Below are 15,346 nucleotides of genomic sequence, written 5' to 3'. Positions count from 1 at the left end.
TCATATTGATCTATATGATTCATGTGAATCTGATTTATGTGCATCTATCTGATTCATGTGCATCTATCTGATTCTTGTGCATCTATCTGATTCATGTGCATCTGATTCATATTGATCTATATGATTCATGTGAATCTGATTTATGTGTATCTATCTGAATCTTGTGCATCTGATTTATGTGCATCTATCTGATTCATGTGAGCATGAATGTGCTCATGACACGTCGTCTCACACTTCATATGTTTCAGACAGGTTCCAGATGGTGTTGTGACGTCGCTATGTTGTTTAGATGATCTTTTCACACCAGTGGAGTCATAAACAAATAAATAAATAAGCATCTTTATTGGTTTTGGGTTAATGACTCACTCTGTTCCAAGAAACTAAACACATCGCTACAACTCTCTGCTATTTTGTTCATTAATGCCTGTAGTCAAGACTAAAACATCTGAGACCCAGACTAAGACTAGTAATGTAAAATCCATATTAAAACATTTATCTTAAACACTAAGACTTTGTACAGCTGTAAACTAACTGTTCGGAACCATGGAAATCTTGTAATGCCATGTTTAATTAACTTACACTTGTAGTCTTAACTCAAATGCAGATAAAAACTAACCCTTTTATACACAGTCTGGGTTTTTTGTTGTGATGTGAATAATTAATGGGTACACTTTATTCCAACAAAGAAAAATGTGTGTCCTTCAAAATGTAACAATGTGCTTTTCCTCAGAAATTACTTTTCTTTTGGGCTAGTGTCTGCAAGCACTTATTGCCCGTATTTGTTAAGATTCATGAAGGACAGTGATCAGAGGGGTCAGCATGGTGAAAAAGTATTTTCAATTAAGGCTTCCTCAATGTGCTGTTCATTATAAGCGTCAATCACATCATCCACGGTAAACATTGGCTGCTTCATCTTGATTGGCTAGTTTTGTTATTGCCTTGTTGCCAGAATTTTATTTATATATTTAAACAACCAGTCTTTGTTTGGAAGGCCAACCGAGTTTTTCATTGAGATCTTTAATATCCCAATTGTTTCCTACACAGCAGTGAGATTCATTGAGAGCAAATGGAGACCTGCTAAACTGTCAGAAGAAATTGTCCCTGGGCAGTAACTACACCATTGCACCCATATTAGTACCTCAGAGGTACATATTGATACCAAATGTATACATATCTGTACCTAAATAATACATATAGGACATTTTTAAATGGATGTCTAGAATGACATCTGTCAAATTGTATTGTTATTTAGCTATTGCATTCACCAAAACATCAAAAGATGAGCCGTATGGCCCTTTACAAGCAGCTGTTGCTACGGATATTTACATGTCAAAGGCTCAGCCGATGCTCTCATCCACTCCACACAAACACACGCAGGTAGTGTATAAGGTAAGAGCTGAACGCAAGATATGCAACTTTGTATGATAATGGTGACCGCAGCCCACCCACGCTCATTGCCCCTCTTACCCATCCTGAGTATATGACTGACAAGGACAAAGAGCATCTGTTGTGTTTAGTGTCTGTATGCAGCTGTGTGTCACTAACCATCAACATAAATTTCTGTGTGTAAGTAAGTATATTGGTTGATAGGTGATATATTAAACCATCAGTTATGCAACTGTGCATTTTTGGGGTGACATTCTTGTAAAATGGCTTTTACTTTAACAGCACACCCTGTCAAAGGGGTTTGCAGGTGTGTACTTAAAGGATTGCAATAATGGTTGCTCAGTCATAGATCAGATAAGTGGGGAAGGTCATATATCAAATAAAAACTTAAAGGTGCAGTGTGTAATTTTTGGAAGGATCTCTTGACAGAAATGCAAAATAATATACAAAACTATATTATCAGGGATGTATAAAGACCTTTTTATAATGAACTGTTATGTTTTTATTACCTTAGAATGAGACGTTTTTATCTACATACACAGAGGGTCCCCTTATGTGGAAGTCGCCATTTTGTGATGCCATGTTTCTACAAAAGCCCTTAACGGACAAACTTTTTTACTAAGTTGTCTCCGACGATGACATGTTTTTTTCGGTGGCAGCTACCGTAGCTTCTCTATGCGTTTCAAAAGTGAGGGGTCAGCTGCTAAAATTTACACACTGCACCTTTAAAAGATGTATACCCCAGTTGCATATAGGAGAAACTGTCTGCTGTTAAATGCATAAATGTAAAATACTATGTACTGTTGTTTAAGTTTAGTTCATTATGCTTTAAATGTTTAAGTATACAACTTTTAATATTATAAATATATTAGTTAATGTATAAATTATTTTTTATTAAATTGTATTACCGTGTATTGTATACCTTTTCAAAATTAAACCTTTGTACCTAAATGGTACATATTAGTCTCAGTGACAACTTTGTAAATTTAATTCTGAAAGAGCATGTTTGGCAGAAACTCAATTACATCTATACATTTTTATCAATATATGTTCTTTGGGATTCAACCCTTGACCTTTGTGTTGCTAGCAGAGTGCTTTAATAATTGATTTACAGGAAACATAGAACGGAGCAAGGTGAGTAAAGGTGAGATGTATAAGTAAGAGGGATTTGTGATGACTGCTAATAGAAAAAAAGTCAATTTTTCTTTTCAGCGGAATATCATTGACAAATCATGCATCAGTAAGACCAATACTATACATTAGTGAAGTAATCAGGGTCAGCAAGGCTTACTTTTTTAAAGTCTATATTGAACAGTATTTGTGAGTTTGAGAAACCCACAGAATATTTAATAAAGAGCCATTTACCAAGGGGACACTGTTTAAAACCAGCTCCAAATAACATCAAAAATATGTTCCAGTTCTGATGACTGCTGAACAAGAGGAATGTTTTTAGTAGGCCAAATGCAAAAAAAGTAGAAAGTAGATCATCAACTTGATTTATGGGTCACACTTAAAAAAAATGCAAGAAAACCAGAAATAAAGGGCAAAAGTAGAATCAGTCCATTAGTTTAACCCGACTGACTCCGTGCTGCACAGATTTCCTGGTGCAATTTAAACATGCAAACCTGTTTTACTGGATTTAAATGGGTAAGTATGCATCTAATAGCTAGTATATGGCGTGGCTCAACCGAATCAGATTTGTGTTTTTAGGTTTTGTTCAATAAGTGAAAAGTGAAATTGACATAATGACCAATGTATGGTAATCCATACTTGGAATGTGACCCCCATCCCAATGAGTTGTATACACGCAATGCAAGTCTATCTATCTATCTATCTATCTATCTATCTATCTATCTATCTATCTATCTATCTATCTATCTATCTATCTATCTATCTATCTATCTATCTATCTATCTATCTATCTATCTATCTATCTATCTATCTATCTATCTATCTATCTATCTATCTATCTATTCAGAACTCCATTACCCATATTCCATCATAGAGATTCGCGTCCGTAAGGGGGCGGAGCTTCAGAGCTCATGTGGATGTGGTAAGAGAGCGGACAAGTGCGTGCAAAATTCAAGTGGCAACGAGACACCGCGATTTTCAATTGGGGACTTTGTCGTTCATCATGGAATTATTCGTGGAAACCCGGCTGGTGCCGTTTCGCCGCTGAAATCACATCGCCAGTGTTTAAATCCCGACACGGTCCTTCGGAAGAAGGTAAAGTTCAGGTGTACTCTTAATTTTACAGTACCACAGTGTCTACAGTGTGTATGACTGATGCATCATCAGTATGTAAGTTTGTTACAGTGTATCACTGTAGCTGTTCGATGCGTAAACTGATGTTTCCGCGGCAACTGTAACCATTTCAAAATGTTTCAATGTGACAGTGGCGCGGAAATTGCTGCTGCTGCTGATGATAATAAATGCAGGTGGAACCGCACACATTATTGACAGGAGATTTATTGATTGATACCAAATACATATTTTTAATCGGTCTAAAACATAGAATTGTTTCTTTTGGGTGACATATACAGTTTTATGAAATATTGGTTGTTTTGTTAAAATTAGGCTTCGTTTTATTGCTAAGACTGACTGAATTGTGATATTGCACCTGTCGAATAAGCGCTCGTTCATTTCATTGTATTTATGAGGTAAATGTGGATGTTTTGACTGTATATATGTCTGTAAAACTTTATTTTTGTTCACACAGTGAAGATTTGGGTAAAAATATAGAAGATTAAGAAACGTCCGGCCTCCACAGATAAAATAATGGATGCGAATGTGAGGGTTTCAGAGCCAGCCCACATACATCTGTCAGTGCAGCTACATACTGTATTTACTTTCCATAACAGAATGCATATTTATGTAGTCTATTCCTGACTAACATTTCGTCGTATATTTTAAACAGACACACTCTTTACCTCAAATTCAGTTGTTGTTGAGTGTTTACCAGCAAGTAACCATTACTAAGTCTACCTGAAGTGGACACAAAATGTCTTTGTGTTCATATCGGGAAACCATGCATACTTCTAAACTTTGTTAAAGGGACAGTTCACCCAAAAATGAAAATTCTGTAATCATTTACTTATCCTAATGTTGATCTAAAACTGTATAAATTTGTTTTCTCTGAAGAACACAAAAGAAGATATTTTGATAAATGATGGTAAGCACACAGCTGATTGTAACCATTGACTCCCATAGTAGGAAAAACAAATATGATGGAATTCAATGGGTATGCTCAACTGTGTGCTTACCATTAAAAATATCTTCAACATTTATCACAATACTTCCATATTATGTGTTTTTTCTACTATGGAAGTCAATCGTGACAGCAGCTGTGTTCTTACCATAATTTTTCAAAATATTTTACTTTGTGTGTGTCGTCAAAATAAAAAAATCATACAGGTTTGTAACATCATGAGGGTGAGTAAATAATGATACAATTTTAATTTTTGGGTGAACTATCCCTTTAAAGGTGCATTGTGTAAATTTTAGCGGCATCTAGTGGTGAGGTTGCGAATTACAACCAACGGCTCAGTCCACTGCTCACCTCTCGTTTTTGAAACATAAAGAGAAGCTACGGTAGCCGCCATCGGACAACCATGTCATCATCGGAGACAACTTAGTAAAAAAGTTTGGGCTTCTGTAGAAACATGGTGGCACAAAATGGCGACTTCGATGTATGGGGACCCTCATGTATGTAGATAAAAACGTCTCATTCTAAGGTAATAAACACATAACGGTTCATTATGAAATTTCTTTATACACCCCTGATAATATAGTTTTGTATATTATTTTTCATTTCTGCCAAAAGATCCTTCTAAAAATTACACACTGCACCTTTAAGAAAATGGGGCATACTGTAACAACATTGTCAACAGTATATTTAACACCTCTTATGAACTGTTTCTTATTGATGTTCTCTGGTCTCTGTCATTAACTGAGCTGTAGGCTAATTGCAAAATCGACTTAGTGTTCCGGAGGGAAGTGCACGTTTATGGGTTTTTAGACTGTGCACTAAGGGATCTGCATAATAATGTGATGCATACAGTGTTGATGTCATTCAGTGGACTGAAGTCTTCAGATTGCTTCATCAAGTAGAAGTTTGCATCCATCTATTCCTGAATTATATTTGCTTTTTCTCGTGGACCTTAAAATCAGTTCACCCAAAAAAGACACATTTGTCATATTTATTCACCCTCGTGTGATTTTCAACCCAAAATATATTGTTTGTTTGTTTCAGTGCTGACTGAATGATTGACACTTAACAACTTGAAAAGGGAAGTTAAATGCATGATTTAAGTGTTATATTCAACTTGTGTGCTACATCCAAGTTTTTTGTGAAAGGCCAGACCAAGCTGATGTGAACCCATTGTTTGTCTTGCCTATTTTTGGCGTTCTCGTGAGGGTTTGATTATTGTAAGTTTGATCTTCTGATGAACCTGTTGTTCTGGTTAACAAAACTGGTCTAGTTTATTTTCAACGAATTAAATCGATCTGGTTCTCATTGTGGCTGCATGAAAATAAGCAACCACATTTCTCAAAAGAAGAAAAACATGTTTTAACTTATGGAATTTTTTTTTAAAATTTACATTAAAATATGTGGAAGGGACGTTGAAGAAAGAATTAACAAAAGCTGAACATATTTTAGATTTCCCTTTTCAGATCATATTAAATCTGTATGTTCCAGAGCGTTCCCTATCATCCACCCATAAAGCAGAAGGACCTTGAATTCCACGACTGTGCTAAAAACTGGGGCATCTCAAAATGGCAAATTCTCATTTCTTGCGTCCATCCCCATGGCCCTCATGGTCACACGCTATTATTGTCTGTTGAAAACCTACATTTTAATGTGTGTAAATGATAAATGGATGTTTCATGCTGTTTTTTATTGAACTTTAATACATTACATATCTTTTCGGCAGGCACACCGTAAACTGGAGCAAAATGTCGGACAAAATGTCCAGTTTTCTCCACATCGGGGACATCTGCTCTCTGTATGCGGAAGGGTCCACAAATGGATTTATCAGCACTTTGGGGTAAGATGACTTTTTGTTTTATGTAGATGAACAGGATCAAAATACAACAGGAAGAAAAGAGTGAGTGTGCAACTCTCTGAAATGTGAACATTAACAGAAGTGGGAATAATTGTTAAGTCATGCTTTAGTATTTCAGTGACCTTGTTTACATCATATTATGTTAATGCAGATATGCTCATACTTTAAATAATTATAATCACAGTAAAACATGTGAGTACTGCAGTTTAATTTGCATTATGCAGACATGTATTGACTAATCTTGTCCGTTCTGATCAAATTATGCTTTTGCTAGAGCTGACGCCTAGTCGTAATCATAGACTGTAAAAAAAGATGGACAACGCACATTCGCGCTCTTCCATTGGTCAAAAGTGAACCCGCTAGTGTCCCGACACGGCACTGACATTTTGGGTCTTGAGTCTGCTCAGTAGCGATTTCGGGACCAATCCTGCACAGTAGTGAGCAGAAAGTAAAGGCGTGAAATCAAGGCCCCGCCCTCTCTTTGGCAGAATGAGCATATCACAGATGTCATTCATGACATCACACCACCGTTTTATAGCGTTAAATAACTAACTAAAACAAACTTATTTTAAAAACAAATACTTGAAATTATTGATAAAAACTACAGTAAATGACAGAAACCAGCTTCGGAAAAAACATAATTGAAGTGTAATTAAATTGTTTAGTTGGCCTCAAGTCCCATTGAATAACAAGGGGAGGCGGGGTTTATGACCTATACTGGGACCAGTCACTGGGGGGCGATCGAGACGTTTTGGCTTCACTTTTCAGGGCTTGTGCGGCACGCTTGGTCGAACTCATACATGGGTTCAAAAGTGTGGTGATGTTTTGTAATTGGGATCTGACATTTCTGTGTCCAAATATGATATAATTGAAGAATTCTGGAATTCTGGAATTATTATATACATTTGATTTATTTAGCAAATATTTACTTAACTCTTTCCCCGCCATTGACGAGTTATCTCGAAGAGAAAACGCTTCCCTGCCAATGACGAGAATTTCCGGCTTTCCGCAATTCCGCAACTTTTACAACCCGGAAGTAGCGCCACATGTGAATGAGAAAGAACTCTGTGTATGTTTTAAAGATCACTCTGCATCTGATCTCTATCAAAAGTCCTTCACAAAAATGGAATTATCTCAGCTTTTTGCTCAAAAATTTTTGTTTTTGAAGAAGCATGCCCATATTTGAGAGGTGATAAAAAGAGAAGGTAGGATGAAACGTTTTTTTTTTGTTTGAAAGCAGATGGTCTGTTTTTTCATTTGATATATTGTATGTTTTTATATTTAAAGAAGAACATTTTCTGGAAGGCATTAAACTTTTGTAAAAATCATAAAAATTGCTGGCGCTGGCTGGCAACTTTTTTTAAAAACGCTGGCGGGGAAAGAGTTAATAAACATGTACATGTATTATGGCGCTTTTCCATTGCATAGTACCTCACGGTTTAGGTCGGGTCATCTCACTTTGGCTTGGTTAGCTTTTCCATCGAGTTTAGTAACACTTTGCAGTTGTATGGATTATGGGCGTGTTGATATATTAGCGCTGCCTACTGCTGTGACATCATACAAGTGTTGGAATGCTATACATCACCTTACATTCATGTATTTCTCAGTTTGCCACAAAATTAAAATTGACCTCCACAAAGAGATGTTTGCACATCGCGTGTATCACTATCTCTGTCTCACATGACAGTTTTTGTACAAACACCCGTGGGTTGGTGGACGCGCTCCGCTGAGCCTCATTTAAGTTGCATTTAAGCATATATGCGGAGGTGTGCGTCGCGAATGTGCCGCTACAAACCGCAAGTCTGGAAAAAAACTGTTATGGTGTTCCTGATTCTCAACCTGTGGAAGTTTTTCATCGCTAAAAGGGAGTTTTCGATTGGACATCCTAAATCTAATTTCAGCTACTATTTAGTACTGATAGTATGAAAATTGGGGCGCAGGGCATGTCTCACTAACAAGCTGAAAAAATGAATTCTTTTACAGTTTTTCTCCATTGGTTTGGCTCATTTTTTGAAACTGAAATGAAATTCTCAAAACAACATGGACAAACCTCCAAACCACTTGGCAATTGTTCAAAACAGAATTGAATTTCTCATTCATTTCATAAGTAAATGTCTCAATGTCTCAGTACATCTTTGCAAATGATTACAGTTTTTCTCAGTCGCTTTGGTGCATTTTTCACATTACTATTTACAGTTAATGCAGTTCTCAAAACAATTAGTACAAACTTCAAAACCTAGTTGATAACCTGCAAAAGCGTGTCACTTGCATAAAATGGATAGGTCATTCCTCAAAAGCAAGTATTCATGTCAGTGAAAGTGTCAGTGTCATCAAGATGAAAAGTCCTGACACCATTATAAATGAACAAGATAGCCAAATGGCTTTGTCATGTATTCATTATGACAGTTTACTCTATAAATGTTTTCCAATGCAAAAAAGTCAGATCTTGGTGACACTACCTGAAAATGCTCAAGACAGCACTATATACTTTTGCACAGCTATTTGAAAAATACAATAAAGTTGTCCCCCCACCTCATGGCCCCATCGGAGGCCACGTCGCCCCACAAGCACTCTTCTCACCTTTTTCACCCCTGACCTGTTTTCATGTCTGATATATGAACCCTTTGAACATTTGATACATTTATTACAGCAATTGACAGTCAGGTGAAACTAGAACTTGACTAATGAAGAAGGAGTTTACGCTTTTGTGGAGAATAATGGCATTGGAAGGAAACGAGACCCCTCACATCCTCATGTTTGTGGATGAATCTGGCTTCAACCTGGCCAAGGGCCGAAAATGTGTCTGTAATATTATTGGCCACAGGGCCACGGTGGATGTCTCAGGCCAGTGAGGGGGCAATATATCTGAGAATGGTCTGGCCACTCACATTCCCCAGTCTTGGCCCATACAATACACAGAAGCTCCTTATCTTCTTGGATCGCCTTCATTTTGATTTGATCCCTAAAATAAGAAAGGTCTCATAGGGCCTCACCTACCACAATATGTCATTGTATGGGACAATGTGAATTTCCACCGTGGCCCGCTCATCAGGGCCTGGTTCAATACTCATCCAAGCATGGTCATGGTGTTCCTACCATTTTATTCTCCTTTCCTCATTTCTATTGACGAGTTTTTCTCCTCTTGAGGGTGGACAGTGTATGAGCCTCAGGCTCAAGATCAGAAGTCCCTGCTGCTCAATGAAGGCTGTGTTTAAGCATATTACAGGAGATCAGTGTAGGTGATGGTTGCGACATGCACGCCGTTTCTTCCCTTCGCAAGGGAGAATATACGCTGTGATTTGGCCGAGAATTCTGAGGGAGGGTGAGGACAGCAACCAGTGAACAACTGCTGCATTAGGGGTGGCACGGTACATGAAAAAACATTTGAACCGTTCGGTTAGCTTTTCTCGGTTCGGAGCGTGTGTGACACGGTTCGACGCATGCGCAATGTAGCCTCGTGCCCGTATGTTACCTGAAGCCTTGTATACTTTCGTCTGCCTCCACAGCGCGAGCCTCCATTTGGGGAGGTGTTTATACTCGACGTACAGACTGGGTGCCGGCGTGATGAGACGTCATGCTCGGCTAGATTCGCCTGGAACTCTTTGTTTCTTGGGTTGCGAAGCCGCGCACAAAGCTCCAAAATTTGACGTGCACAGCGGCAAGCGAAATAGGGTCCCATGAATCGAACGCACACTACTGCCCACTCTGCGTTGACGCGTTGTGGACACGTCGAGTAAAGCTACACTGAAGTTGGCAGTTTGATAAAAGTTACCGTAAATCTTTGTGTGCTAAAAAGGCACATACGTTTCTGTAAAGATAGCAATTCACATTCTCCTTTTTTGCCAAGTAAATGAAAAGCATGTCATCAATGTCTTCTCTCTTGCTGTATCAAAATCTCACCTAGCTTTTCTCAGAGATGGTCCCAATAATGTGCTTAAAGTCAAGTCAAATTCAGTTTGTGCATGATTACATACATATTACAATTTTGTTAATATGGTATCCTAAATTGTGGACAATTAAGCTATATATCATATGCTGAAGTAAATTTTTTGGAGTGTTAACGATGAAAAGAAAAAACAACAACAAGAACCGTACAGAATCGAAAACCGCAACCCTAAAACCGTGATACGAACCGAACCGTGGGCTTTGTGCACCGTGCCACCCCATCTTACATATAATCTTCATTGTTTATATTACAGCATATTATGCTGTATAATTTTTTTACTCTGATGTATGGAAGTTACTTTATGTGTGTGAATGATAATGGTTACAATTTCCTTGGCGGTATGAGTGCAATGTGTGATGTCAAACCTTGGAGGCTACTCTTACCCTAAAATCCTATTTCTTTTTTTTCATACACACTTGTATTTTGTTAGCTAGACAAAAAACAGTACAGTAACCATTGTCAATGAAGAACTGGGCTAATACTGAAAGGTGGACATTATGGTCCTCTGCCATAGTGACAAAACATCTAAACATTTTGACTTGCAGTGCAATGCCAAAAGGACAAAACATTTTGGGGGCACTGAATGTTTAAATGAGAAAGAATTTTTTTTTTGACACACAAGTGAACTGTTTTGGGAGAGGTATGCGCTTTTGCAGGTGAACCATGATGTTGTGCCGAACCATCCACGTTATTTTGGCAAAAGCACCAAGTGTTGAGAACGTCTGGTCTGTTTTAAGAAATGAGCCAAAGCAATTGAGAAGGCCATTTCTGTGGCACTGACTCTTTATATGGGAAAGGAATTTAGTTTCGAAGCATGACTGAACAGTTTTGGGAGAGATATGAGCTTTTGCAAGTGAGCTATAGTGTTGTGCTGAACTGTAAGACTTTTTGCCAAATGATCTTGGAGTTTTGAGAATGTAATTTCTGTTTCAAGAAATGAGCCAAACCAATGGAGAAAAACTGTAAATAAGGAGACATCTAGAACATTCTGGGAAGGGGTGCGTGAGGATCAGGATTGGGAAACACTGTATTAGAGGGATGGTGACTATAGTATCTTTCTATGAAGTAAATGTATTTATCCTACATACTTAAATGCCTCGAAAATGCACATCATTAATTTATGCATTTGACAGATGCTTATATACAAAGTAACGTACAGTGCATTCAGTCTACTGCATAACTTTGTATCAGTATATGTGTTCCCTGAGATCGAACCCATTACCTTGCTCTACCATTTGAAGAACACTATTCAGTTATACCTGTTCTCTTTCACGGTACTGCTTTTTGCTATAGTGGATCAACGTCTGATCTCTGCCCTCCTCATGTCCTTCCCCTGGAAATGAGATTATGCTGCGTTTCTTTTAATCAAACTCTGCCACCTCCTGGAAATCAGCCTTCTTTTGGCATGTGCAATATTTCAATTTCTACACGGCATGCGCATCACTGCTCCGTCACCCGTCCATGGCAACAAAAGCATGAATGCAGCTTTAAAGTACAAAACATGAATAGATCTCATTTTGCCTTGTAATCACTTTTTCTCAGCCTCCGACGTGCGCGCATCCTCATGAGCCACGGCTATATTTAGCCACTCTAACGTACGCGGCATCTAGTGTGTTTGTCTTTGTGCCACACTGCGACCTCATCACAGATAAGATAATGAGCCACCTGGTCTGCAGCTGGGCACCGAGAACCAGAGAGGAGGACTCGACGTGTGTAACGGGAACTGGCAGGCCGGGTGTTTGTTTGACAGGGACAGTCAAGACCATTAGTCTCTGGAGAATGTGATACAGTATTGATTACCCAACCTTAGGTCGAAACAAAGATCAGGGCTTTGATTCCCAGGGAACACAAAAGTCATTTTTGATAAAAAAAACTTCTACCAAATGCGTACATGGGTGATTCTCACGAAAACTTGGTTTTAAAAATGTCAAGCATGAAAATGTAAAAATTGCTTAAATTTACTTTTTTTCCCACCAGACATTGAAAAACAAAGTCTGGAGTAAATGGGAACATTAATTGAAAAACTTTTACTTAATATTTAACACTTTTTGTAACATAATTTAAAAAATTAGTCCTAAAAAATCTCATTACCGCAACAGTCAGAAAACATCAACACTGACATATTTTCAAAATGACATGACAAACCTGAAAGAACATAATTTGGAGATTCTGCACATGCATTTAAAATCAAAGTATTATGCTTTTATTAATTAAATTAACATTTAATAAGCGTCTGTTGCGGTAATGATGATCAAAATGTCGTGTAAGCATTCTGACAAGACAATATTTCAAATTAACTCTAAAAAAATGATCTTACCTGGTAGCCATCTTGAAGTAACTGGTCCATGTGCTTGGTCACTCAAAATCAAACTTTATTAAAATTCTGTATGTGTGCTTAAACTGTTCTCAAAAAGTGTTGCGGAGGATGAGAACATCAGGCATGGACACATCATTTTCCTAATTTTTCTTCATTATTATTATACATGAATATTCAGTAAATATTTTTTCTGTCATCTAAAGTATTCTAGCAAAACATCCATTTATTTTTTTTCTTAATATTTTTGTGTTAATTTGATTAAATTACAATGTAACGCATGTTCAAACACAGCCGGACACATTGCGGTAATGAGAATTTCAGCAGAAAATTAGATAAAATTTACAATTATAAATTCTTATGTTGAAATCACACATTCAATGTTTCAATGGTTTCGTGAGAATCACCCACATATATCATTATCCTTTAAAGGGACACTCCACTTTTTTGAAAATTTTCCAGCTCCCCTAGAGTTAAACATTGATTTTTACCGTTTTGGAATCCATTCAGCTGATCTCTGGATCTGGCGGTACCACTTTAGCATAGCTTAGCATAATCCATTGAATCTGATTAGACCATTAGTTTTGATATTTTTCCTATTTAAAACTTGACTCTTCTGTAGTTACATCGTGCACTAAGACAGACGGAAAATTAAAAGTTGTGATTTTCTACGCCGATATGACTAGGGACTATACTCTCACTATATTCTGAACTATACTCCTTTGCTGCCGTGCCATGGCTGCAGCAGACGCAATGATATTATGCAGCGCCCAAAAATAGTCCCTTTGGTGATTTTTCAACTCGTTGGTCATTTTTGAGCGAGATAGCCTACTAATTGTCTAATTGGATTCAATAGATTGTGCTAAGCTATGCTAAAAGTAGTACCGCCAGACTCTGAGATCAGCTGAATGGATTTCAAAACTGTAAAAATCAAATGTTTCTCTCAAGGGCAGCAGAAAAATAAGCCTATTTTCAAGAAAAGTGGACTGTCTTTTTAAATTGCAGTTTTCATTTAATTTTAACCAGCCTATGATGCCTAGAAATGCTTTCTAGGTCTGCTGCTTACTATGTTTTGAAGCCACCAACAATATAATAAGAGTGTGACCACAGCCAGTAAGATTTTATTGGATATTTCCTTTCAAAATGAGCTGCAAAGTTGATAATCATGATTCATTTGCTAGTAATAATGTTACTAATGATGATTTAATGCCTTTTAAGCCCACTATAGTGGTAATGTAGTTAAAAGCCTCAGTGAGGTCTCAGTGGGTGGCTAATGCATGCACTCCTATGGGCATTACCGAAGGCAGTACGACATCCCCAAGGGCCTAAATGAGTTAAAAATTGAAAAATAATATTCATTTGGTACCCTTGACCACCCTACTGTGTTTTACCACATACATTTTGGCATTTTAGAAAATATTGCTGTCATTGCATTTTTATTAGAAGTGAGCATTTTAAATTTGACATTTGCTATGTCAAAATTTTGGCTTCAAGCAGATAAGCCTTTAAGAGGACAGTTGATGTGAAAAACTTTCTCTGTTTCATGGTATTCAAGGTATTTTATGACATTTATATCCGTTCTGCAGAATTCTGATATTACTCCTTCCATAAAATGTGGTTAAATGTGTAAATTGTGTGTGATGGCTGTATATAATTTGTCTCTTATTTCTGTTTTTCACCTATACAGTCTGGTGGATGATCGGTGTGTGGTGCAGCCAGAGTCCGGGGACCTCAACAACCCTCCCAAAAAGTTTCGAGGTAGAGCTATATTTATCTGTAAATGTGCAATAACTAGTTTAAGGTGTTTTTGTGAAAGTGTTCTAGAAACATTTGATCTGTTTTACTGCATGATTAAATTCTTAAGCATGTGAGCTTGGACTGTGTTGTTATGGTGTAAGTGATTGCAGTGATGTTGCATTGATATACTGTCCCAACTACTCTAGAAAACTCTTTATATGAAATATTATGAATGTTTTTGAGAAGATGTGCATGTCAGATATGCAACTAGAGCCTTGCGATAACTGTCTTTGTGTATATAGATAAAGGCCAGGTTTCACAGACAAGGCTTTAGCTAAAGCCAGGACTAGGCATCTTTTAAAAACATACTTCAGAAAAAGACGATATTGGTGTGTATCCTGATATATATCAGTGTCACTGGCATATTTTAAGATCTGTCAGTACAAGTTATTTTCAGTAAAGACAGCTCAAACATGTGTCTTAGTCTAGGACTAGCCTTAAGCCTTATCTGTGAAACTTGGGGAAAGGGTAATAATAGAGCCCATGCAGGATCCTTTCCAAAAGAGTTTATTTCCTATTCAATTTAGTTTCTGTTGTGAACATGATGATGTTGATTAGCTGGTTTATGTCTAGTTGATTAAAACTGAGATCTCATTACATTCAGAAATAGATTGTTGGTTAAACTTAAAACGAGAGCAAAGCATGCTGGGAATCATGTGCGTAGTTGCAGCAATGTAAATGATTCATGTTTTTCCAACAGAGATGGATTTTGTTGATTTTTAACTCATCTTAATTAAATAACCGATTGTGTCATTGACTTTGCAATGAGTATTTACACATTGCAATTGTGTTTCCTCAAAAAACTATACAAGTGTGTTATATCATGCTGTATTGATT

The 15,346-nt window shown here is 37.3% G+C and overlaps 1 protein-coding gene across 21 annotated transcripts in view; it reads left to right on the top strand.

The window, feature by feature from the left end:
- The first annotated feature begins 3,429 nt into the window (after window positions 1–3,429).
- itpr1b (inositol 1,4,5-trisphosphate receptor, type 1b) overlaps window positions 3,430–15,346 on the top strand; it is a 163,794-nt gene continuing 151,877 nt past the window's right edge. For all 21 annotated transcript variants that reach the window (XM_055183320.2, XM_055183318.2, XM_055183309.2 and 18 more), the window contains exons 1-3: window positions 3,430–3,612; window positions 6,321–6,434; window positions 14,400–14,470. In XM_055183320.2, the coding sequence (XP_055039295.2) occupies window positions 6,343–6,434; window positions 14,400–14,470 (163 nt within the window). In that variant the 5' untranslated portion in view covers window positions 3,430–3,612; window positions 6,321–6,342. The remainder of the gene's footprint in view (window positions 3,613–6,320; window positions 6,435–14,399; window positions 14,471–15,346) is intronic.

The sequence above is a fragment of the Misgurnus anguillicaudatus genome, chromosome 14, assembly GCF_027580225.2.
Source record: "Misgurnus anguillicaudatus chromosome 14, ASM2758022v2, whole genome shotgun sequence".
Taxonomy (NCBI): Eukaryota; Metazoa; Chordata; class Actinopteri; order Cypriniformes; family Cobitidae; genus Misgurnus; species Misgurnus anguillicaudatus.
Note: the sequence above shows the minus strand (reverse complement) of the source record. Positions and strands in the feature narration are given on the sequence as shown.